This window comes from Azolla caroliniana, unplaced genomic scaffold (genome assembly GCF_043228905.1).
Source record: "Azolla caroliniana isolate FFs.n. ecotype wild unplaced genomic scaffold, voAzoCaro1.0.p SCAF_1, whole genome shotgun sequence".
Taxonomy (NCBI): Eukaryota; Viridiplantae; Streptophyta; class Polypodiopsida; order Salviniales; family Salviniaceae; genus Azolla; species Azolla caroliniana.
Window position 1 is genome coordinate 34,775,405 of NW_028230436.1, and position 25,947 is coordinate 34,801,351.

General features: G+C 37.8%; 3 protein-coding genes across 4 annotated transcripts; 2 read left to right on the forward strand and 1 right to left on the reverse strand.

Annotated features, from left to right (window-relative positions):
* Positions 1-2,695: 2,695 nt before the first annotated feature.
* On the forward strand, positions 2,696-9,681 carry LOC147870067 (protein THYLAKOID ASSEMBLY 8-like, chloroplastic). Its single transcript, XM_087336594.1, has 2 exons — positions 2,696-3,141; positions 8,927-9,681. Exons 1-2 carry the CDS (start codon positions 2,734-2,736, stop codon positions 9,293-9,295), a joined length of 777 nt encoding a protein of 258 aa, XP_087192720.1. The 5' UTR covers positions 2,696-2,733; the 3' UTR covers positions 9,296-9,681.
* Positions 9,682-15,093: 5,412 nt separating this feature from the next.
* LOC147870068 (uncharacterized) lies at positions 15,094-19,162 on the forward strand. 2 transcript variants are annotated; one of them, XM_087336604.1, is made up of 4 exons: positions 15,094-15,624; positions 16,243-16,587; positions 16,828-17,156; positions 17,505-19,162. In XM_087336604.1, the coding sequence occupies exons 2-4, from the start codon at positions 16,422-16,424 to the stop codon at positions 18,384-18,386; spliced, it is 1,377 nt and encodes a 458-aa protein (XP_087192730.1). In that variant the 5' UTR covers positions 15,094-15,624; positions 16,243-16,421; the 3' UTR covers positions 18,387-19,162. The 2 variants fall into 2 exon arrangements, with proteins under 2 accessions (XP_087192730.1, XP_087192737.1); XM_087336611.1 differs by having other exon boundaries at positions 15,094-15,620.
* Positions 19,163-20,643: 1,481 nt separating this feature from the next.
* Positions 20,644-24,657, reverse strand: LOC147870069 (coiled-coil protein). Its single transcript, XM_087336618.1, has 3 exons — positions 23,956-24,657; positions 20,900-21,047; positions 20,644-20,815 (listed from the first exon to the last, which is right to left on the reverse strand). The coding sequence occupies exons 1-2, from the start codon at positions 24,520-24,522 to the stop codon at positions 20,919-20,921; spliced, it is 696 nt and encodes a 231-aa protein (XP_087192744.1). The 5' UTR covers positions 24,523-24,657; the 3' UTR covers positions 20,644-20,815; positions 20,900-20,918.
* Between the last annotated feature and the right edge of the window lie 1,290 nt (positions 24,658-25,947).

A 25,947-nucleotide genomic window follows, 5' to 3' on the forward strand; every position in this document is an offset into this window, starting at 1 on the left:
GAAATATGAATGAAAGTACAGAAGATATTAACGTGGAAAACCCCTAAACCGGGTAAAAACCATGGGTGCCAACAAACACCAAGCAAATCACTATAAGAGAGATATACAATGAAACGAACTGACAAGCACCGACTTGAATTTGTTCACCTCGCCGACTAGCGGTTGCAACTAAGGCACTCTCAATGTCTATTTCTCTCTAACTCTTTTCGTCTATTCTGCTGCAGAGGCACCAACCTCGAACGCGTTGTACACTGTTACACAAATACTCTCTTCAACTGGACTACAAGATAAACAAGACGACTCTACACACACACAAAGTTTGCCCTAGTTATCTTTATACTTTGATGATAACTTTCGGGCTATTTACATAACTGGCCTAAGTAGGCTCAACTCAAAAACATATTTACATTTTTGAGCTGTCCGAATACTTATCCGGACTCCCATCCGATCTGGCTCCCATCTCTCTGGCTCTTGACCGGGTGTAGTAATCTCCTCTATCCTGAATTCGGCCCATCCGACAAGGGACCTAATTCTCAACATATAATTACTCATAAAAGAAGAAATTGTACAACTTATAGGGTGAGAATCTTTTGTGGAAGGGAAGAGTCCTTTTCCATATCAATGGAATAGTGGAATGTGTTTCCAAACATGTGATATATGTGTTAAAGCATATTTGGCGAGATGCATATGAAAATACCCATTAAACAATCAAGAATTGTCATGATTGTAATGTTCCTATATGTAGACAATTGAGTACACGTCATACAACATTTCTCAGGACTGAAGAAGTGAAAAATTATCTATTATTAATTACTTACTAAGGATGCATACTTGTCTAAAGTTGACGAAGTAGATCCAAAGTTATCAAAGAAATTATCAATTGTAGCCCATTATGAAGTTTTTAGTGATATTTGCCACTATATTGTGAAAGCTCTTAAATGACCATTAATTGTGATAGTAAACTTATTGAGACCTAACTCTTTGTTAGGGGGCATAGGTCTTACCATTGAGTTACACCTTGTTAATTATAACAATGGTCTTAGTTAGAATGTTCTCCATTTTTTGATGTCACATGGACAACATATACAACTTAGCATACGTGCAAAAGTCCTCTAAAAGTATAACTAAAAATTTCCCTCAAGACGAGGGCATTCACTCAAGTTTTTGGAATAGCTTAACGTATGTCATGATTTCTTCTCGTAGACTCCCTCCCACTCCATGACACTAGTAAGGACCTAAGGATTTCTACCAAAGGAAGTTAGTTGGTACCCTACTCCATTATATGAAATTGTTTTTTGACACAATGAGCCTCATTGGATGTTATCACTAGTAACGTATTTGCCTTTACATTATATGATTTAAATACTTTTTGGTTAAAATTCTGATATCCAAAGATTAGGTGAATGTTGTGTTTGTTGAACATTTGATTGGTACACCATTTATCTATAACCACAACTTGTTGAGATATATTAAGTTAAAGAAACCTGAATTGTTTTTGAATTTGATAAAACAAGACATAAATTAGATATAAGCTTTAGCCTTTCACACAGATGTCAATTCAAGGATACTATTTAAAATTTAAACAATAGTTTGATATAAACAAATATGACCACGCTCAATTGTAATTGACATGTCCACAAAATGAGTGGAAACCCACAAAGTTCTCACACCCGTTTGTATACGTAAAGTTACCAATAATAAATTAGTCATGAACACATTGCATAAAATGCTTGCATTGACATTTATGTATATTTGAAACTCTTGCCACAATGACAATTCATACGCATGTGGAGGCTCGAAGTAGTGTTGATTATGATTTATGAGCCATGTGACTGAACCAACATTATATTAGGATTCTCCTCCTCAACCCATCGATCACACAAAAGGATTCATTTTTTTGAAAGAATTCCTATGGATTGATGTGAATGCATTCATACCAATGATGTGCCCCCAATGGAGCCATGAATCCATTATTGTAAGGAGGTTGTGAACACGATCTTTTCGATTGCCTAATAATATTATGTGAACGCAAATGTTCATATCCATGCATGATGCACTGAATTGGGATGCCTATGAATGTATGGGTTATATAATCAAACATTTGAGAGGACCACAAGTCTCCAAATCCCCTTTATCGAATGTGGGTATTGGACGTAGATGTTCATGCTCATGCAAGGGTTGTCCAACATGGTTGGGGGGCTTGAATGTAGAGTGACAAGTAGTTAAGAAAGCACCGAGGTCTTCCATTAGGCCAACATGCGAGGACAATTGTGTTTGTCCCAAGGTATCTTGACAAGTTCATCCATGATGATAAGAAGTTAAGAAAGCATTGAGGTTTTCGATTAGACTGGGCCACGAGGACAATTGTATTCGTCATGAAGTATTTGGAGGGTGGAGGCAGGCGGTCGGAACAAAGATACCACTCGGGTTTAGTTCTGGTAGTCCTCAGATAACCAGTTTCCAGGAGCGCCTACACATCATCACATAATTCACAAGGAGATACATTCACACACACACACACACACACACATACATAGATACATACATACATACATACATACATACATAGATACATACATACATACATACATACATACATACATACATACATACATATACATACACACACACACATATGTACATGCATGCATACATTATACATACATACATAGACAGATAGATAGATAGATAGATATGTCTCTTTTCAGAGAATTTGTGTGTGTGGTGAATGAAATGAATGGCCCAGCGCACACAACTCACTCAATGCTCGCATCTTCCAAGGATTTCATCGCGTCGCTCTGCGCAGGAAGCGATGGCTTTCTTCCCATCAGCATACCACCAAACTTTCAGCGATGGCGGATCTGCAGAGAAAGATATTCTTCTTCTTCATCATTCTTTCGTGTTATAGTCGGGAGCTCGAGAAACCCAGGTCGTCCAAGAGGTCCTATATGGAAGGGAAGAGTCCTCTCAAATGAAGCCATGAGGGTAGTTCAAGAGCTAAAGAGAGCAAAATCATCTGATGATGATGGTCTTCGTGTCTCGAATATACTGAAATCGAAGGCGGCTCGATTGCTGAAGCCAGATATGATGGCCGTCTTGGGAGAGCTTCGACGACAGAACGAATGCGACCTTATGCTCAAGGTACGAGTTCAAAATATTCACTAAAATTTTATCTTTTAAGAGGTAGAAAGAAAGAAGACAAAATATATTTCTAGACTGAAGCTGTTGTGTGTGCATCTTAGTGAATGTTTGACATGGCCATAGTATTTGATAATGTGCTCATTGCAAGACCTCTATGTATCTGCACAAACTTTTATGCAAACATATAAATATTTTATGAAGTGGAACATTTATTCAGAAAGTTTATCCTTTTAAACTTGAGTAATGACCCCATGCGATCATGTCTGTGTATGTATATGTGTAAGCAGTTCTGTGTATGTATGTGTGTGTATTGAGAAAGGGTAGAAATTGGAAAATAGAATTAAATTCTCATAACTATCTGGAAAGCTTGATATGCCAAGAAACTATAAAATTCCTTACAAGGATATAAATTTCGAGCTTTATACGGAACAACTGATGATTTTATTGTTTTGGAAATAAAACTACACCATAGTTTCCATTACCAATCCAGTAAGCATATACAAAGCATATAATGATACAATCTAGTGGAGGGTAAGATAGCAAAGAAAAGGTATATCCCCCACTATGTCCTAAATGAAACCAAACTCCAGCTATGGAGAAAACAGCTGATGATATTCTTGCCAATCTTCATGATTCAATCTTGTCATTCCTGCTAAAAGGGGCATTAACATTACCATTACACCAAACTTTCCCTTTCTTTGCGTCTCTGAAACTGATCAAACATATTTACTGATTCTAATATTTCTTTGCCTTTCGCCTCTCCCAATTAGCTTCGCCTTGATTAGCTTTCAAAGTCCTTATTTGTAGGACGGATCTATTTTCTCTATTTCTTGTGTTTTGTACGTAGCTTGAGGGACATGCTTCTTTGATCTTTTCCTTAGCTTTGACACACACCGATAGTCTCATACACCAGTGACAAACATTTTCACAAGCATGGGCACTTTCAGGCACATACACACACATAGAAACATGTATATGACCCTGGGGAAAACCCCTTAACTGGTGGGACAAAATCTTCAACATGTAAACACATATTCCTACATGACTTCCTAGGGGCAGATTTCCAAAAATATTCGGTTTTGTTTGAACCCACAAAAATATTTTTGTTTGTTTGTGTGTGTCCTCAAAACTTTAAGAAGCACACAGAGGGAAAATACATTAGGTGTAATTATATCCATTTACTCAGTAAATATATCAATAGGTGTAGTTAGGTATGAATTTGGAACTGACACTATATTTGTGCATAAAACAATCAATCATCCAACAATTACATGGCTCTATATTTTTAGTTTAATGGGGCAAACCAAGGACAGTGGTCACTGTCAACTGGTTTGGGTGATTGCCATGTAAGCTCCAAAGCTAGATGCTTGTTGAGGTATCTAGAATAAGCACCTTAAGATGATTCTATGCACAAAGCAACATCGTAACCAAAAATGGTGCTCATGAATACTCAATTTCAGAATTATATGTATTTTTCAGTACTTTCGTGGTGAAACCCGTAAAGTATCGTAAGCTACTTGTGGGAACATGTGTGATTTATCCCTTACACTTTAGTGGTGAAACCAGTAAACTGCCAGAAGCTACTATTTGGATCATGTGATCTATTTGATGTTTTTTCCTTTCACAATTTTGGTATACAACATTTATTATCCTACATTTGTCTGCAAACCCATACTCAGCAGATTGAAGTAGATGATAATGAGTTGTATACATGTTTTACTGAAAAATTTCAGGAAGGTTTAAGGGTAAGTTGCCATTGTTCTTCTCATCCTGGCGATGATACCTCCATGCAAGATATTCTATCCCATCATCTGTTCCTTTATCTTTTTTAGACCTTTCCACTCTAGCTTTCTGTCTCATTAGTAGTCTCCTTTGGTACTCGTCCTCCATGTTCTAGAATTAAGGATCTCTGGTTGATCTCTGATTATGGATTTTAAATCAAGGAACATTAAGAACGAAGGGATGCTCAAGAATACTAATAATGCAAAAGGAAATTGGACATGTCTAATCACAAAGAACCATGTGAACTAACTCAAACTCTTCAACTGTATTCCCCAATGCATTAAGATGTTTGTCAATGGTTGGTTCAAATGTTGGACAAAGAATCAGATTCAACAGGATATGTTGTGTCAAAGCAAATTCTTGATGCATGGAACAAGAGTTGCCCGTTGGTTGTCTATAGGAATGGCGTTGGGTATCCGAGCAAGCCCTAAAGGTGGGGATACTATTGTTAGAAATATTGAGAATTGACTAGATAGGCATATAGTGTTACAGTTACAAAGATGTATACGTGTCATTACAAACCTTCTATTTTGTATCAGGGTGGCTCATAATGGTTTTTTTAGTAACACTTTTATTACTAGTGGGAAACCTCAAAGTGAGGTGAAAACCCACAAAGAATAAAGAGAAGTATACAAGTGTTTAGACACTAAAGAGCTTAGAAGCACTCAGAGTAAAGAGTGTAAAGTTGACGTGTGATATCTCTAAGTTGTAGACAATTAAATAGAGATTGCCTGAGGGTTTGCTTAAAGAAGCTAACTTCATACAGTTGGTTTCAATCAAAGACCTTACTATTGCAGGCCGTCTAGATGGTTCATAGTGCCCAAAATCTTGTCCATTGGAGAATATAGGCATTGCTGGATAGGGCGCACGGAATCTGTCCAAATAGCCAAAAGTGCTTCCCAAACCTTCGGCCAGGAAATCTGTGAGAAAGAGATGCACTTAGTCTTTGTACAAATTCTGTAGTGAATGAGCATGTCCATAATAAGTGTGGGACTATTTCCGAACGTCCACCACATCATGCACAATGCAGCAAGGCTATCGATCGCTTTTGAAGATTCGATCCAGTCGGGAGTACACCCAGTAGGCATCTCCATAGGAATACCCGTTGCTTAAGTGGAAGACTAGAGCGCCATAAGCCCGTATGCCTAATTTTCCACCAGGACTTTGTTTTGTGTAGGTACCACAATGCATTTGCATGTTCTTGAAACCATGGGGCAGGTTGCAACAACCTATGCACTGAATGTGTTGTAATCTTATCCATTGGAAAAACAATGTTGCCTTTTTGTAACATCTAGTCCTGGATCTTGTGATCTCTGTCTAGAAGGGGCACATGTAATACGGAAAGTACCAACTCTGTGACTTGATTCCATATAACTCAATGATGTGGTCCAAGATTATAACGACATGTCATGTCATTGAAGCCTAATAGGTGACCTTGGTCATTTACTACATCTGCAATTGATTTCAGCCCCGTCTTTGCTAAAAAATAAGCTTTTCTAGGCTCTTGTTTAGCTAGTTACTAATAGTCGGCAATGGTTCACTTTGAACCGAACCGAACCATGAAACTGCGGCTTAACGACTTAATGGTTTAAACATTTCGGTTCGGTTCGGTTTCAACAACTAGAAACTGCGGTTTAAATAAACAATTTTTATTTTTTTTAAAATTGTAAACTTTTTTTAGAACAATCTTTTCATTTTCAAGCCTTATTCTCACATTTTATGAAAATCTTTAAAATTCTGAAAAATTAGAATTTAAAATAATGAAATATTTTAAATTTTTAAATTTGAATTTTGACCTAAGTTGAAAACCGAAACCGAACCACAAAACTGCAATTTTAACGGTCTAATGGTTTAATGGTTTGAATTTTTTAAAACGGTTCGGTTTAATTGTTTTGTGGTTTGGTTCAAGTTTCAAAATTTTGAAACAAGTCAGTTTCAAACCGGTTCGGTTTTGACACTCTCAAACCGAACCATTGTTGATTGTTACTCGTTACCGTGGGAATATAGCACTAAAATGTAACCTTTTGAGGTGTAGAGAGCTCCCTGATTCTGAATTCTTGCCTCTCCATTTTATGTGGTGCAATACTTCTCTTCAAGGCTTTAAATGGACATCCTTTGATGTGCCTGCCAAGCTTTCCAAACATGACATCCCAATGGTTAGTGTCCCATGAGCCAAATGACTTGATTTTCAAATTATCAAACATATTTGATAGCACTCTTGCCCAAGGCAATGTTTTTTCGGCAAATTTTGGCAGTAAAGTTTCTTTCCTAGCCAACTTATGCAATTGCAAATTAAGTTTATTTACTCCTCCACACAGTCGTGGAGTGGATATCTTCACTTGTGATAAGAGGCGTACACCTCTGTGCAACTGCTTAGAGCACCAAAAGTTTCTTATGATTTCTGAGTTAATCTTTTGTATCATGTGTTTCAGCCAATCAATCATAATTAAGTAATACTACATGTAAGCCATGAATATAGATTGCACTATCCTCAATCTGACATGGAGTGACCATGTTGCAATCTTCCAATAGCTTAGCTTTTCTCTCACTTTTTGCAGAACCCATTCAGCCTTTCCTTTCCCTGTTTTATTCCAGCCCAATGGATAACCAAGTTGTCTAACCATTTCATTTGGGAGGTAGCTCATAATGGTAGTCCTCCCATGCACTCACACATTAGAGCTTAGATGGGATCTGGACTAGTCAACTATAGAGTTAGTTGACACATCACAACAGCTGTGTAAGAGAAAGAAGGTGGATATTTATATTGTGTTTGGTCTTATTGTCACATTAATGTGCAAGTCAGTTGATAGTAGTGGGGCTATTCCTTTTCAATCATATGAGCTTCCCTAGATTCAACCTAGTGGTAGATAGTAGTACTTATCTTAACCTGCCAGTAGAGAATGTTCTTCTAGTTGACTAGACTAGTCTATCCCATTACACTACGTACCTCTTTCCTAAACACATTGTGTCCGACCCATCGACGGTTTCCCACATTGACACCTCATTGACCCATATGGTTGGATTGTACTATAGCTACTTATCATTTGGGGTGCTATTCCAAATATGCAGTCTAAGAATACATGTGGTGATAAACTGACAACTTGGGGGCAATCATTGACTATATCTAACAACTATTACTGAGGCATCTTTGCTCTAATCTAGGTATTGACATTTGTTAGTGCTCAGTATGCCGCACAAATAATTGATTATAACATAGCGCTGCTCAACTAATAGTCTCCGCAAAGGATATAGGATCTTCATGAAAATTAAGAAGCAAGGCTTTCATGTCATTTTGAAGCCCATGCCAGAATTAACTTGTTAATGCTTATTCTTCATCCCAAGGAATATCACATGCAATAAGGCAGATTTTTGCCTCATAAACTTAGGCAAAACAATGTCCGTGTTGCAATCCTCGAATCTTATTGGCAACTTCCTCTCTAGCAATGGCACGAACCATGCTAGTACCTGTCAATAAGGTTCCAACTTGAGTTGCAACAGTAGGACATCGGGAACTTGCCACTATTTTGGTATCATACACCTCCAAATGATGAACAAAACAAGGTTTGTGGCAAGATCTATTGCAACTCTATACTCCAAAAACTACGATCACATCCGATGAGCCATTTCCCACATAGATGGCGTAGTACAAAGATCAGTTTTTTGAACTTCTCACAGGTTGGATTGATAAAGAGACCAGGGTAAATGGACAGCTACATGCCCATAGGGCTTGCAAAGCAATAGGCCAACTAAGAGATTTCCCCACCAGCCAGAGATTGAAGTTGGACAGGCTCTTCACATACCTACAGCCCAAAGACCATGCAAGTTATGTGAAGTAGAGTTTGCGTGCAGCTGCCCAACTTACAAGAACGTCATAGTAAATGATTTAACTGTTGTCTTCATTTTTGGTAGTGTCACTACATAGTAAATGATTTAACTGCTGTTTATTCTATGACTATCTTTGTAGTCATTAAATTTAACATGCCCTTGTTTGTGCTTCTGCCAGGTATTTGAAATAATCAGGAAAGAATATTGGTATCAGCCTGAGGAAGGTCTTTTTGCCGAAATGGTTGTTACTTTGGCTCGGAACAATTTAATTGAGGAAGTTGAGAGAGTATATTCCTTGGCTAAAAGTGGGAATTTGAAGCCCATTACATGGTTGTCCACGGAGGTTATCCGTGCACAAATAGGTGTAAAAAATATAACCAAATCTTTGGAGGTATATAATGAGCTGAAGGAGGGTGGTTTCTTTCCATGCGATACAGCATATGGTGTTTTGCGAGAAGGCTTAGAAAAAAATGGAGAAGTAGAGCTCGCGTCATTTATTGAACAAGAATATAAGAAAGCAATAGAAAAGGTTGCAGTGTCTAGTTGAATAACCCTCTGGTTGCTTTTAACTGGATATGTAATTCTATTTGTGAAGGTTTAGGGAGTTATAGGGGAAGAGAAAATGTGTATACTACAAATCCAAATGTTAAAGCATCTTGCTGATTTGACATGGGAATTTTATATAATGATAGGCTTCTACAGCTGGAATATTGAGTCCAACATGAGGGTGACAAAAAGGTCTACTCTGCATTTTGAGTCTCATGTTTTTTTTTCATGAACAAGTTGTATGTCTACATTGGATGGTTTTTCCCGTTAAGTTTTGATTATAAACCATGGGAGCAAGGTGATGATGCTGCCTTGAACCTTGAGGTGGGAGGTGACTTTGTAAGGCTGTTTTATTGAAATTTTCTCTAAGAGCCTACATAATTTGTGCATGTGATGTATTCATTTAGTGACATAAAAGTTGGAAGCAATGCTTTCACAGTGTTTTAGAGTGGCATATCTTGTTAAGGTTTTGACCTGAGCATATTATTACTGTGTCCTAACCTAGGAATGCAATGTGCAAAATATATAGTACACTTTTTGCAGTTACGAACAAGTTAAACATTGTAGTAATGTGTGATAATGGTAGCATTCTACTATTTCCCAAGCAAAAGTTTGAAGGAAATTCTCTATACTTGTTCAGTACATGGTCAATACAAGATTTTGTTTACTCACATTGTTTCAAAGATAAATTTTTTATTTGATTGTGCACCTTTATCATATAAATAGTTGTGTTTTATTTTGACTCTATGGTCCTCGTGGTATGTTAAACACTTCTAGGGTCTTCCTCTTACAACGTATGCATTTGGTTTGCTTGATTTGTTATCCTTCACATATCATAAATTTACAAATAGTTTTAGTGACACTATGGTCTTCCTCATTTCTTGTGTGTGCATGTTTTATTGTTGTTATCAATAGATGTGACCTTGGATCAATAAAAGGTGTCAATTGTAGGAAACCTTGCAAATCACAGCTTTAATTAGTTGTCTACAGTAAATAATATGTAATGCATTTTATTGGTATGGCTAGAACGTTGGGGCATTATTATTGCTAACTCTTTTAGAATAGAAATCAGCCTGCAAATGCATAATTTTATCCATAAAAGAGATACATTAGGAACACTCTAACCTAATGCTGTACAAAAAATTGAGTAGAAAATTAAGCACATGGATGTGAAAAGATGGAAATTTATTGTGTTATGTGTTCTATGGTAAGAGGCATTGCTATGAAGAGAATGGCTACTTGTGGCTATTGCCATCCATAAGTGAGAGATGATCTACTCACACCACTTCATTCCTCTTTGATTAAAGTAGCATCATCATCATTAGTGATTGGGTCCATTTTGAAAACGACTATTGAAAACCTAATCATTGTGTAGGGGTGAAATTTATGCATCAAAACGTGGAGGTTGGCAATCCAAATCTCAAAAATGGGTAAAATATTGTGATTTTTATAACTTATAACCAGACTTCAAAATTTTAGCTTGGGGGTAAAAGCTTTGTTCTAAGTTTGTTGCACTCAACGGGGGTTGGAAGGGCCCATTAGATTCACATGCTTGGAAGTTGGGACAACCAAATACTTTTTGTCTTGATTAATTATTATTAGCCCAAGCATATTTTCATGAAAAGCTTTGTTTTCCTTTAGATACGAAGAACCTCTAGATAGATAAGAGTCATGGGGGATTCGAGTGAAGTATGAGACCCACTAGATATAATTATAAAGTTAAGTGCAATGCTAGTTCCACAAAAGAATGTCAAGGGCTAGGACAAAGGGACAAAAAAAGAACATGAAGCCCCAAACATACAAAGGTTTCCTTAAGCTTCAAACGCATGTTCCCCACTGAGACCTTGGGAAAACCTACAAGCAACAAAAGCACCTTGTGTGCGAGGGATTATATATGGGTAAATAACGACATAGGCCTTGGTAGTTGCAAAATCGCCGGAAAGACAAATCAATGGGGTGTTGCCCCCCCCCCCCCCCCCCGCCCCCTCCCCAATCACCACATCCTTAGAGCTTTTTATCAATTACATCAAGGATCCACCACATGTGCTAAGGACAAATTGTGGCCGATGTCAGTCATGTCACAATTGTACGAAGAACATACCTAATGATGGGTAACAGTTCGTTGGTCGGCTTTTGGATTGTATCCTTCACGATCCATTGCAATTTGCCACTCATCCCATGTAAACCTTAATTCTCTCTCTCTCTCTCTCTCTCTCACTCCCCAAAAAAAAAAAAAGAGAAAATCATTTTGCGCGTGCCATCATATGAGCACACTAAAATTCAAAAAATTAAAATAAAAGTAATAAACAATAATAATGATTAATATTCTGAGTTGTTCTTGTTATATTGTATATAATTCAACTGACACGTGTGCAAGCAGACCAGCGGACAAAAGCTTACTGTATTGCAAACAGTCTTGTCGGACAACCGGCTATTGCAGGTAAAACAGAATTTCATGATTTTGATCGAATCATGTCTTTCTTTCTTTTCCATTTTTGTTTTACTTCTTAAAATAAGCCCCTCTTCACATGCCCTATGTCTAGACAAACACACTAAAAAGTGCTTTCCATTGGTCTCTAGGTTCCTTTGCTTATTTAATATTTCCTTTGGGGGTCTTACAGTATGATTATGCCACTCATGGACGAGACGCAGAGAGGAGAGAGAGAGAGAGAGAGAGAATGTGTGTGTGAGATATATATATATATATATATATACACACACACATATTGACTGAATATTGTATGGCAAATGGGGGTTCTCCATGCCCTTTGCGAGAATCGAACTTGGGCTCTCTCAATTTTTGGACATTTATTATGCATGTAAAGTTGGATGAGCCTTCAGCGACATGTTTGTTTGTTTCCATGAGAGGTCCCAAGTGGTACTAGTAGATAACACTTTCTAATAAGGTGTCTTTTCTTGTAAGTAGCATCAGTAATGTTTATTTCATTGATGGACTTTGACATTGCTGAATTGAAGTTGCATACAGTACATTTTTGTTACTCTCTATAATATAAGAATGTTTTTTACACAATGGCAAATCAATACAGTCTTTCATTATTCATCAAATATTTTCAGTCTATGAGGCTTTGAATTGTTAAATCTAAAGAATTTTTTTATATTAGCTTTACTTGAGAGGCCTTTATCATGAAAGTTCATTGCATAATTTCACACTATGCCCTTATTTTCCATGATGTTATATATGCTACTCGAGCAAAGCGTATAGTAGTGGCTCCATTATGATGTATTCATATAAGATGTTAAGACAATTGAACAATAATGCATGTTGTGTTCTTAAAGGATCATGATATATGCATACATGTGGGCATTGTTTCTTCCTATGATTTCTAGCAAACCAAAGAACATGGTCATACACCTTTTCATAATTACTAATCCTACTCATATTATGGTAGGGCATTAAAGTTTGGTTTTTACATTCCAGTGCTAAAAAGCTCATATCACTCCAACATATCGTCATAGAAGCACTCATTTAGTCTATACTGAACTTTCCTTGCTCATATCAATATGAAAGAATGCCAGGAAGATGTATTTGAGTACATCATGACACAAAAGTTACGTTGTTAGTACCAATGTATCTAAGAGGAGCCATATTATGTTCCATAAATCATTTTTGCAAGTTAATTGATTTGATATTCAATAATGTTTCGAAGTTGATACTAGTGATTTTGATTTTTTTTTCACATCGAAGTTGATGCCACGATCAATATTATCCTCAAATCATGACATTCATCCACAAACTTTTAGTGTTGTAATATGTGAGGATCTCAAACTTTTTGAGCTACAAAGTTAGTTTGTTCATAGTCTCTCAAATAGATGCAACAGTTTCCAATGCAATTTCCTAAAAGAAATGTTGAAACACTGATAGATTAGAAGAGTTCAAAGTGAATATCTGGAATCAAACAAGTGTTTATCAGTGAATGAGAAACTTTGGATCCTCAACACAACTCATCCAACCATCTAATAAACATTGAAAGAACCATAGGTGTATGACTTATTGTCTTTAGTTGGGCACCACTACACCCAAGGTTCTCACGTAGTGAAAGGCAATTTAATGAGCACACTGTTATCATGGGATTTTCTAGATATATACTCTTTTCACACTTCCATCACACTAATTTTTACAGCTTTAATCTTCATTGGTGCTCATGAGCCATGCATTGTGCAATGAAACACATGAAGTCCCTCCTAGAGCTTGGTGCTTTCGAATATTATATGTTGGTTCTTTCCAACCATTCGTTACCATGTACCATACCTATGGATAGTTTAATCATTATGGTTCAACATGATAATAGAAACTGTGACGATTTCTTGTATCAACATGTGTTTATGATTCCGTTACCAGAGTATATGCATTTAGTGATCATTTCTGTGTTCGTTTATGTTTAACCCTAATCAAGATTATGTTGTAAGCTATATTACAAGCTCCGACAGTCAAGGAAAATGCAATCTCATTTTATTAAAGACTATCAAATTTTTTAACTTCCCAATTGGAAACATTCATAAAAGAACATGCTTGACATCAATATATATGTACTAAATTCCTGTAAATGTGTGCCATTTCTCATAATTCCCCATCATTCTGTGTATGAAAAGCACATAAGGGAAATTTAATTGCAAGTTGTGAAGCCTCAAACTTCGTAATAGGAATTTGTGGATCATGGAGGAAGTATGTATATTATGTAATTTCATTGCAAGTCTATTTCTTTTTATCTAGTAAAACCTTTTGTTGGTTGATAATTTAAAGCTTATCTAATCTCTATGGAAATTGTTTATGTTGTACCTTTTCAGAGAAGGGACTATTTTCGATGCATATGTTGTTAGTGTAAGTACACTTCCTAGTGTTTCAATTTCAAATATTCCTTCCTTATTTATGGATAGTTGCACACTATAATGTATATGCATCACAATGGACAAGGGTCTGTATTGCTCATGATGTTGTACATGTTAATGCCAAGCATGATGAGAATACCCCAAAATGTACATCCAGCACGGTATCGAGACTTTGAAAGCATTTGTTGAATATACTAATTCCTATTCACATTTATTTTTCCAATCAAAACAACATTCTATGAATCTATGAAAGTTTTTTGGGTGATTTGGTTACAAACATAGTAAAGTTGTTCAAAGTCATATTGCGAATAAGGGAGAGTTTTCTAGTGCTAAAGCTTTTGTGAGTGATATTGTTTGTCACAAATGGTACATTTTCAAAGGGATGGCATGCGTGAACACATAAGATTTTGTAGAATGCTTTTCTAGATGAATGTACAATTGCCACAAAGAGCTCACTAGAACAAAACTCGTGAGACTATCACCCTACACTAATACACCTTCGATCACATTTGCACTTGCCTATTCTAGCAAGTGTGCACTCAAATCGCACATCGAATAGTCAAAATTCTTGACTGCAATTCACTCTGGTCACAAAAGGTCAGATTTTGGGGATTAAAAGGAAGTAGGAAAGGATATATTCCAGGAATTAGAAGAAAACAAGAAGTGAGGGGTAGTGTGGGGATTTTGAGAAGGCAAAGAGGAGGGGTGATTAAAAATAAAGTGGATTGTGCATGTTTTATGAGATATTTGTTGTTAATATTATGATGGGATCTAAGAAAAAGCTAGGCCTATTGCAAGTAGGTGCTTACCAAATTTCACATTAATGTGGGCACAAGCAATGATGATGGTGATGATGGTGATGGTGATGATGAAGCCCACAAAAGAAGAAGAAGAAGAGGAAGAGGAAGAAGGGAAGAAGAAGAAGAAGAAAAGGCGAGAAAAAGAAGAAGATGATAGAGATAACATGTGGGCTAGTTGTGTGTGTGTCTCCCTTCCTCTTCACTACACCATCAATGGTGGTGGGAGAGGTCCACACACACACATATACACACATTCTCTCTATGTGTAAGCATAAATATCTCCCTTACAAAGTTTGGTAGCCTCTCCTAATCATGGAAAATACATCATAACTCTCTCTCTCTCTCTCTCTCTCTCTCTCTCTCTCTCTCTCTCTTAGTATCACCCATTCAAAACCATAGCCAACCTATTTGTGTTTTTTCTTCTCGGTACTCCTTAATACCTATGTGTCTCGTTTGTTTGTTCATAACAAGACAATAATAAACTCTATCTATCTATCTATGTGAGTTTTGAGGGGTGCTCTCCCACAGCCTCGTTCCTACATTCATCCATTCGAGGACAAAAATAAAATCTATCTATTTGCATTAGTTTTTTTGGGGGAGACTCTCTTTGCCTTCTTTGCCTCATTCCTCCATTCACTTGAGGACGATCAAAAAATCTATCTATTCACATGAATTCTTGTGGGTATTCTCTCTCTCTCTCCCTCTCTCTCTCTCTTGTCTCATTCATTCATTTGTTGACACGACAACAATAAAATCTATCTATATATTTGTGTGTGTTTGTTTTGTGGATTTGTGTCTCATTTGTTTGTTTGTTTGTTTGTTCATTCATTCAAATATGAACAAGAATGAAATTTATCTATGTGCTTAATATTCATTGGTAACGACGACTACATTACCAACTCTTTGTGCCCATTGGTAACAAGGCTATATGTATTTGGATCATAGTCATTTAGCAAAATTATATTCTATCTCTCAATATATATATATATATATACAACAGACGCATCATAATGTATGGTAATTGAAGGAGCCTAAGTCATAATACATACTTGTTAGATCCTCATTTATTGAGATTCAATATTCTTTGGCACTTGTGCCTTAAAAGAAGTAGGGGACAAATATTAGAATCTTGGATCTTAGAAGATGAATGTTAATCCTTTTCCAGAAGACCTTATATATAAGAAAGTGTTTTCCTTTTTCTCCTTGAACTTTTTTGGTTGCAAAAAAACCACAATCTTTGCATACATACACACATATAGCTATTAACATTCTTTGTGTACAACTTGTTTGATCAACCTAGAGACATTATTCCAAGAAATTTTGGAGGGCATTTGTAACTCGATTTCCGGCTGCCTCATGATTAAGTGCGATCTTTGACGACGCCAATGTGAAACCTTTGACCTTTGAAGACAAGAAGACATCTCGCCGGAATCATTGACTACGGACCAGACGGGGACCAATTTCGATTCGTTTGGAGTGATGAGCAACACCACAGAGACACAGGTTCCTCCCGGATTCCGATTCCATCCGACCGACGAGGAGCTCGTGGATTACTACCTCAAGAAGAAAGTTGAGTCGCAAAGAATTGATCTCGATGTTATCCGAGAGATCGACCTCTACAAAATCGAGCCATGGGACCTCCAAGGTAAGGACACACATTTGGAGAGATTGATCTCAAATGAAATGTGTTTATGGTGCCACATTGATTGATGTGACTTAGAAAATGATTTAAGCCTAGTATAATAGAAGATGATGACCAGGGTACGAACAACTCGAAAGTCGTTCATTCGAAACTTGTTAGTCTTGCTGGTGGGTGTCGATCTAACTACAATATTGTGGGCATTTCGCTAAACTCGGAAATGTTTGTTTGTGTAATGGTGCCTAGAGAAATGCCCTAATGTTGGATCGACAGATCAAGACGAGTGGTATTTCTTCAGCCACAAGGACAAGAAGTACCCGACGGGGACGAGGACGAATCGGGCGACAACGGCCGGGTTTTGGAAAGCGACCGGGAGAGACAAGGCCATCTATAGCAACCAGAAGGTTCTGGTGGGCATGCGAAAGACTCTAGTCTTCTACTGCGGCCGGGCGCCCAATGGACAAAAGACGGATTGGATAATGCACGAATACAGGCTCGAGTCGGGTACCGAACAACAATTCAGCAATAGCATGCTCGCAACCTCCCCGATCAACGGGGGTGCGCAATATTCAAGCGTAAGTGCACTTCTTCGAAACTATATCCCGGCATGGAAAGAGCAATTCAATGACTTATGAAGCATATGATGCATAATTTAGTATGTTTTTGTGCTCTACTAGCATGCAAAGAATGTCTTTTGGTATGGAAGCTCTATCATGTAAGAAGCTAATGATTCCAGCATTGTGCATTGGCATGTAGTGTGTTGTGTGTTGTGTATGTCTTATCATGGAATGGCATGGTCCCTAATGGCTGCACACTCATGAGCCTCCAAGCATTTTCAACAGTTCCATACTTGGCACTATATATTTGTGCTTTTAGCATGCAATCAATGTCTTGATGTTATTCTTGATCCATCTATATCCCAGGAAGAAGGGTGGGCAGTCTGCCATGTTTTCAAGAAACGCAGCCCTAGCTACACATGTGGCGGTGGCGGCGCATCCGCATCAATGCAGGCGAATAACTACAATTCTCTGCTACATGATCATCATGCAACATCATCCCCAGCCTCTATGATGAACAATACTAGTAGCTCTTACTATACTTCAGCTTCGCGCTCATTCGTCTTCGATGAATTGGAGCCCATAATCAATCCCGGTGCCAATGGCCATAGCAATTTCGGGCTCGGTGGTGGCGGGGGCGATGCACATTCGGGGCCTTTGAGCCACATGAACTACCTGGATCTAGTGGCCGGGGGGTCCATACCCCCCACATGTGGTACCGTGGGACCGATAGAGCCCAATGACGGAGTGGCCGACGGATCGGATGATGCCGTGGCCGATGGCGGAAACCCAAGTAGCCATCGGATGATAAGCACATTGAATACGATGCAAGGCGCATTCGATTTCCACCATCCGCTATTCACGAGCGCGGGTGGAGCATATGGGAATGTGAAGGAGGAGGATTTGTATTACAATTACAATCACCATCAACTTGTATCTAGTGTGGGGCACCACTTGCCCCCATTGATAGAGACCAACAACACTACTACCAATACTGCTACTACTACAACAACTAGTAGTTGTAGTGCTGGTGGTAGTGGCTATTGTCCTAGTAGTAAAGCCAATAATGGAATTACTAGCAATAATACCATGGTCAATACCAACGGTGCCAACACCAGCATTAGCCATATTGGTAGTATATTGAATGATCATGTGTTATGCAACCCCACCACTAGTGGTAGTAGTCATCAGTTGCATGAAAACAACAATAATATAGACCTCATCTGGAGCTTTGCAAAACACACATGACCTACTCTGGATATACATACTCTCTTAATGCGAGCGCATTCATTGCATCCATGCATTCACCACCCCATATTGCCTTGCTCTCTTCCTTTTTGAAGTACCCAACATTTCCTTCCACACCTTTCAACTCTTAACAATACCCACTTCTTTTACCTCCGTGCATTTCTTTCCTTCATGTTTACAAATAACACATTGACTACTCATTTATGTTCCATACATTTACAATACTATATATAACGTCGTCTGTGTGTGTATCTGTGTCTCCTCCATCCAATATACATGACACATTATGTGTGTCAAAAAAACGAAAATATATATATATATGACATTTAAGTGAGTATGCCCACATTTCCTATGGCCCCTTGATTACCCAACTTCACATCGTCGCTTTTACAGTTGCATGTAAATTGGGTCCAAGCAAAAGCTACATCATACATCATGCTTCCTAATCTTTTCTGCGGTTGGTTCCTTTCTTTCAAATATCATAACATTACCCTTTCATTATGCCCCTTCATATACAATAATAAGAAGTGTTTCCGTTGACTCGACCAAACCACCAACAATGTTAATGGATTGTATTACACCGATAACTATATAAACTATTTGATGTCAAGTGGTAGCAATGCTATAGCTTGTTGTTCAATGACATACATACTTGATGTATATATACATAAACCCGATGGTTGAATCAATCTAGTTACATACTTTGGTTTGGCTATATTAAATTATCATTTCATGTATCATGATTATTATAATGAAGGCAAAGAACCATATTATTTGATCTTAAACATTGATGACATCTAATGCATGTACATGACATCTTTACGGAACTCAACTTGATATTTGATGTGTCTACATTTCACATGTGTGTGTGTGTGTGTGTGTGTGTGTGTGTGTGTGTGTGTGTGTCCCCAATTATAATTTTATTAATTTCCATATATATTTCATGATGCCGGTGTGTGTGTGTGTGTGTGTCCCCAATTATAATATTATTAATTTCCATATATATTTCATGATGCCAGTGTGTGTGTGTGTGTGTCCCCAATCATAATTTTATTAATTTCCATATATATTTCATGATGCCATGGCCCACAAAGCTCAAGACAACGTTCATGTCTCTAGACTCTAGCGATAGTATTTAGGAGTGCAATATCAAAATATACAATAAGATTAGGCAACTTTAAAGACACATCAAAGACAACCAATGAGGCTTGCAAGTCTAAAGCAGGATTCCAATTTACGCAAACGCCATTGATCAATTAATGAGTTCCTCAACACATTGTAAATTGATAAACAAATTCCTACATCCATGAGGCAAAATTTGTACCGCCACGCTCTCATCGAGATCATTAGTATGTTAGGTTTTGTTTACAAATATATAAATATACGTAGAGTAAACAAATGCCTACATAAAATGAGAAATTTGAGCATTTACACAATCTTTAGGCAAAAGAAATATAGATAACGTGGAAGCCAAATTTCAATCAGTATCTAAAACGAACATTTAATATTAAAGCATTAACCTTTCAACATGTTTTGGACTTATTGTTTCGCAAATTTGTGTTATTAGTCCTACTTTCATTTTAAATAGGACTCTTGGCATGTGTCTATCTCTAAATTGTGCACACCAACTTGACATGCCGTACAACCATAACAATAGCAATTTTACTACATACTGAATTATGCACATTGTGAGATAACTCCCCCATGTGGCATTATTTCCATGTACAAAAAGTTTGGGATGAAGTTCCATATTTAAAGATTTTGTCATGCATAAAGAAACTTCTACACTCCAACATTGCTGGTTTTCATTTCATATAATCAAAAGTTGCTCTCTAACCAAGTCCGCATGAAGACACACAACTGAAATATATTTGTAGCTAAAGACTACAACTTACTGTTTTGGGAACCATTCCAAAACTAAGGCTCATATTTTCTTTTTAACAGAGGTCATCAAAGGTTTTCTTGATATGCTTGGTCTGATTTTTAACATCCACGTCATCCATTCAATTGCGGGGGATTATTACAGTATGGATGACACATTTTTCCAGCTTAAAGACGAGGACATTATGACAAAATTCAAACAGTTGGATGGATTAATTAAGCATTATGTAAGAAAGTATAAAAAGAACAGTGCAAAACACATAGACACATACATCACATCAGTATCCTCAATGCCTGCTAAATCGCATAAAGTACCAGAATAATGACAGATATTACCAAAATAGTAGCCAAACTTATACAAGCAAACAAACTCCTTCCAGGAAATGTCTTTTATACCTGCTCTTGAATCTTTTACATACAAATTGCCTACAAGTGTTCACATATTTAGCATTTGCATCCCCTTCCCAAAGGAATGTTCTAATTCTTCAACATTTTCGTTTCTTAATCATCCACCCACTCAATGAGATACATAATAGTGCTGCTTTTTGCTGAAATCACAAAAACAAATTTGTTAATCTTAACAATCTTAGAGAATGAAGTCGAAAAATAAGAGAATCCCATAACAGTTTTACCATATCATGTGCATTAGCTTTAAGGAGCCTGATTGAGAGGATTATCCGGTGACTTCCTCCATAATTTCCAGATTATCTCCCCATATTGTGTGTGGGTAAGCCCAGGTTTCTCTTGTTTTAATCTGAGAAGCTCAGCCTCCTCGAATGCCTGCATATAAGACAAAAAATAAGACCGTGCTATTAACTTCAGTTTCCTAGTGCTATGATGTTGATTCAAGCCCTCCAGTTGACAAGAAACTCTCTCTAAACTATTGTTCATCAAGGAGAATCGAGAGCCATGGATGGTGCTCTTGTGATGTCATGCCAGAAGAAGAATTGAAGTTCATTTTTATTCTAGGATTCTGAGTGTGTTTGTTAGCATAAAAAGGATTACTTCAAGTCTGAATGATAAACAAGCTCAAGATGGATTGGTTCAGCTCATTCCTATTCAAGTTTCCTGTGGCTGGGCAAGGCCCGGTTCAGATTGTCAATTCTTCCAGTGTTTCCAAGTTTAATTTGGCGAAGGCTCTCCAAATCCAGGCATCAAACTGTTATCTATTGCAGCAGCTCTCAACACGCTGAGTGCTTAAGTTATCTTTGGGGATGTAAAGTGGCCATTTCAGATATGGTATCAGGTAAAGTTTTGGCACAAGGAGCATGTGAATTATGCATCTCTTCAAAATCACAATGATTCTATCTCATGATTCAATGCTTGGTTTGGCCATCAAAACTATATACGATTCTATCTCCATAGATGGCTTGCAGAAGATACGCCAAGATCAACTCCCAAATGAAGCCTCTCATCGAGCTTCCAAAAGCCCTTTCCCAAAGAAGCCGCAGGTGAAGTTGCAGTCAACTAGGTATCGCTTGCATTGCCTGCTACTCTTCTTCAGTGTGATAACCAAAGCTTCCTTGCCAATGCTTGGAAACATTGTATTACCCTAACCAAACATATTGAAGTCCAGTACCATTAGGTTTGTGAATGCCTCTTATCGAGCTTCCAAATCCCTTTCTCTTGGCAATCACTGTGTATGATAGTCAATGTGCATCTCTACATATATCAGTAGCCCTACTTTCTCAAGGCCAGATTAGAAGACTTTTAGCCTGATAGAGGGATAGGGGGGAGTCTTTAAGTCAGCGGAGTTTTAAATGCCTAGGAAATAATAATATAAGATTCGTTACCTTGTGAGAGTTACCTATATCCACCAGACATCTATTTCACTGTCAACATGATTAGGTCTTTAAATTCTAAGTCTTGATGATTTGATTGCAATGCCACATGTGATACATTTGTGGTACAACTTCTCACAAGATCTATTACAGTGGTGTTTGTTGCAGTCTTTGAGGATGGTAAAATTCTGATTGGGCCAGGAGCCGCAACACCTGTCAATCAACTACAAAAATGGTCTTTAGGTGGGGTTCACATCCCACAACATGGAGGAACTAGCAGCAACATATGTTCATGCTTTCATCAAGATGAGTACCGGGCTGCTTGTTTTGCATCCTGTGAAGAATTGGCTATGTCTACTTCTTAGTAGGTTGCGGTCTCTTTAGTCTAAGATATCTTTAATCAGGTGTTGATCCGTCCAAGATATTCTCACCTCATATTGGAATACCTGGGTCGGAGGGCTCATCTTTCTTGGAGAAACATTACAGCAGATTGTGATACTCCTAATTGCAAACTTGTCAGTTAAAACACTCACAATATATGAGTTTCTTTGTTGGGGCGCTAAAAACCCATCGCATATTGATGAGGATTTGAGCTAATAGACAATCATGCAGAGCAGACATTGGGATGGGCTCAAGCATGTATGGGTCAGTGGTTTATATGTTCAAAGAAGCAGATGGTCTTTTAATATGATGCAAACGTATGTGATAGAGTGAGGTGTGAGAGATAAAGAAACAGAAAAAAAGAATAAAAAGAGAATTTGACAATATAACAATTGCCCCATATGGAACTATTTATATCTTTGAGAAAATAATCAGAAATCAGTTTGTTCTAATGAGCTTCCAGGAAATTCTCTACTTAGGCTTAACATGTGAAAATACAGGAGTGAGCAAATAGCCCTAAACTTCTGCTGATATTAAACCTATTTTTGAAATAACCCCTTATGATAAAAAATTCTCTATAAATGCACTCACTCCAATTAAACCGCCTTATTCATAAATTTGTGGGATATCATATGCATAACCATATGTAATACATGCAAAGTAAGCCGCTTGCTAGATTCAGGAGTCAGGGGCATACTTAAAGTGGCATGACAAATGGGCTAATCGCATTCACATGTGAATCTGATTAGCTATGTAGAAATAGTATGGATTGTTACATAGCAATAGGTGAGTGAAGAAAGAATTTCAAACAGCCATCATAATGTTTCAGAATCTGGAGATGATACAGTGTTTTTACAAACTAAAAAGCACGACAAAACAGTATTCCAAAATTCTCTGCATAAAACTGGGCATTAATGAAAATAAAACTTACATGCATGCAAAAAACACCAGTTTGCGAAGATCCTAACATGCATTTTGATCAATCAAGGAACAGGTTTTTGCATCTCATTCGCGTAAGTAAGAGTGAGTGGAGACTGACACAACTCATAATTTTGATTGGTCAAAAAACAGTTTCTGCCTTGAAATCCAAAGAGTAAGAACTATTTACTTTGCAAATTAGCACATACAATGTTTTGATTGGTTGAAAATTTTATTCTTTGTGAAGCCCTGCATCTTAAACCCCAAATTAAAGTCTCTAATTCCAATAAGTAAAGAGTCGGACAAGTATGATCCACTCACTTTGCAAACTAGCACATACCATATTTTGATTGGTTCAAATTCTTTATTTCTTTTTTAAGCCTCAGCACCCTAAATCCCAAACTAACGCCTCTAATCCCAATAAGTAAATAATCTCACTCCCAAACTAACAACTAACCCATAACTCATGTTTTGCTCGGTCAGGAAAAAAACAGGATTTTTCAAGAAGCCTCAGAGCCCTAATCCCTAAAATGTGGCTTCTCCTTCCAAAAGAGTTTAACTGAAAACATAAGTTCAAATACGGCTAGGAAATTCAACAAACAACATACCTTGAATGCTGCTTTCAGCCTTCTCTCAGGATGCCGATCCTGTGGGAGCTCACTCGTGGATGCCAGAGAAATCTGGGCAATGGCTGTATCGACTGACCGTGCATCCACAAGACTGTCCTCCCGGTTCGTATTCACGACATCAATGAGCTTCTCATACTCCTCAGTATCAGCCATCCGCCGATCCCTCTTCTTCGCTGCCTCAGCATCAGCTAAGATCTTGCTCTCTTCCTGTTCTTTCCGGAGGGCTAGCTCGGCAGCCGTCACCTTTGGGGCGGGTATCGAGACACGGCCAAGCTTCTTGTCGACTCTCTTCCCGTATGAATCCAATTCTTTCTCTTCGAGTTCTGCAAGCTTCTTGGCCTCGGCTTTCTTGGCGATCGCCTCGGCCCTTCGGGCAGCATCCTCTTCTTTCTTCTTCGCGGCCCGCGACTTCCCGCCCTCCGCTTCCTTCCAATACAAATCCACCTTCTCGTTCGCTTCTCGCTCCTTCTTCTCCGCCTCCGAGGCGGCCTTGCGGGCACGAGCCTCCTCGGCCTTGCTGTTCACGCCAAGCACCTTCTTGGGCATCGTCAGAAATAATGGCAATCCTCTGTCTCTGCGTCTTTGCTTATGCCGTGATGGCTTCCTCCTCCTCGTTTCTTCCTTCTTCTATTAATGGAAAAGGATTTCACCAAGACGATGGTGTCTATCATCTGTTGGCACTGCGAAGCACCCCTGTTTTATTGACTGTATCTTTATTCGTATTTGCATTCGTATTCGTATTCGTAGTTGTGTTCGTATTTGTATTTTTACTTCGCATTTGCATATGTATTTGTATTTGTATTCGTATTCATTCAAACTTACTTTCTATTCTATTCATGTATGCCTTTCTTGAGATGGCCTAATTAAGCCCGTCTCTATCCTCATTTTTAAGAGGAGATTTAGGATATTCTTGATGAGCATTGGGTCAAGATGAGTTCAGACATCATCCAGTAAGGATTGATCTCGAGTTTAGTGGTGATTAGGAAGCCTAATTAGCTCAGGGACAAGGTGTTTTAAGGATTAGTAGCCCGAAGTATATTTGGGATCATCTAGAGATTTAGGATTACTTCCCTCTCTCTTCCATACTCATCCCTCATTTTTGTCATTTGATGTGGGAACATGTCACAATGTGGTAATTTACATGCAACATGGATGTAAAAGAAATTTCCTTTAGGTGTGCTTAAATCGGATGTGTAAGGTATATATGTGTTATATATACCAAGATCAAGTTCAAAATTGCCAAATGATCTGGCATGTCAAACTAACATATCAAGTTTAAATTATCTAGGAAACTTACCATTTCAAGGATCTTTTAGTTTGCGCACACATTATATAGGCTCTGATATTGTTCCATTAACTTTTAGGTCGCTCTATTCTTTCCATAGTTTGAATTCTTTCTATGATTCTCTTCACTCGTTGGAGTGAAAAATAAAATGCTAGGTTCTAATCCAAATCCCTCACTTCATACCATATGCATTGTAAAATTTTGAATCTACGAACTACAAAGATATAGGTACTCTACACTCGATCTTTGGTGTCACGGATGGAGTAACAGGCACATGCCCGTTGGTACCAATCTTCTTTCATGTGCACTTGATACAACATTTCTATTATTACCACCATTTGGCTTTCTTTTTCGCTCTTCGAGGTCTGACATAGTTGCAAGGGTTCGTCACTGCCTACTTCTCCACAGTCCTCTACACGGAGTGGAAAATTCTAACTCAATGCTTGTTGGACTTCAACGTGATGAAAACTACTTCAGCCTGGTTCAAGTTTGTTGCTTCAAATATGTGTTTTCTAACTAGATGCGTAAAATATAAGTTTAAACTAGCAAGTTAAAATATTTAAAGAATTCCACCCATTGGAAGGTTCACATCTCAAAGACGAAATCAAATGTTTTTTAGTCCAAGATGAAGAAGATTTACATCCAACATCATCTTTGCCATGGCATCATTTATATCTATTCATTCT

Coding starts and splice junctions, on each gene's coding strand:
- LOC147870067 (XM_087336594.1), top strand. CDS start 2,734: ATGAATGGCCCAGCGCACACAACTCACTCAATGCTCGCATCTTCCAAG. Junction 3,142..8,926: donor AATGCGACCTTATGCTCAAG/GTACGAGTTCAA, acceptor TGCTTCTGCCAG/GTATTTGAAATAATCAGGAA.
- LOC147870068 (XM_087336604.1), top strand. CDS start 16,422: ATGAGCAACACCACAGAGACACAGGTTCCTCCCGGATTCCGATTCCAT. Junction 16,588..16,827: donor CGAGCCATGGGACCTCCAAG/GTAAGGACACAC, acceptor AATGGTGCCTAG/AGAAATGCCCTAATGTTGGA. Junction 17,157..17,504: donor GGGGTGCGCAATATTCAAGC/GTAAGTGCACTT, acceptor TCTATATCCCAG/GAAGAAGGGTGGGCAGTCTG.
- LOC147870069 (XM_087336618.1), bottom strand. CDS start 24,522: ATGCCCAAGAAGGTGCTTGGCGTGAACAGCAAGGCCGAGGAGGCTCGT. Junction 21,048..23,955: donor GGCTGAAAGCAGCATTCAAG/GTATGTTGTTTG, acceptor TCTTATATGCAG/GCATTCGAGGAGGCTGAGCT.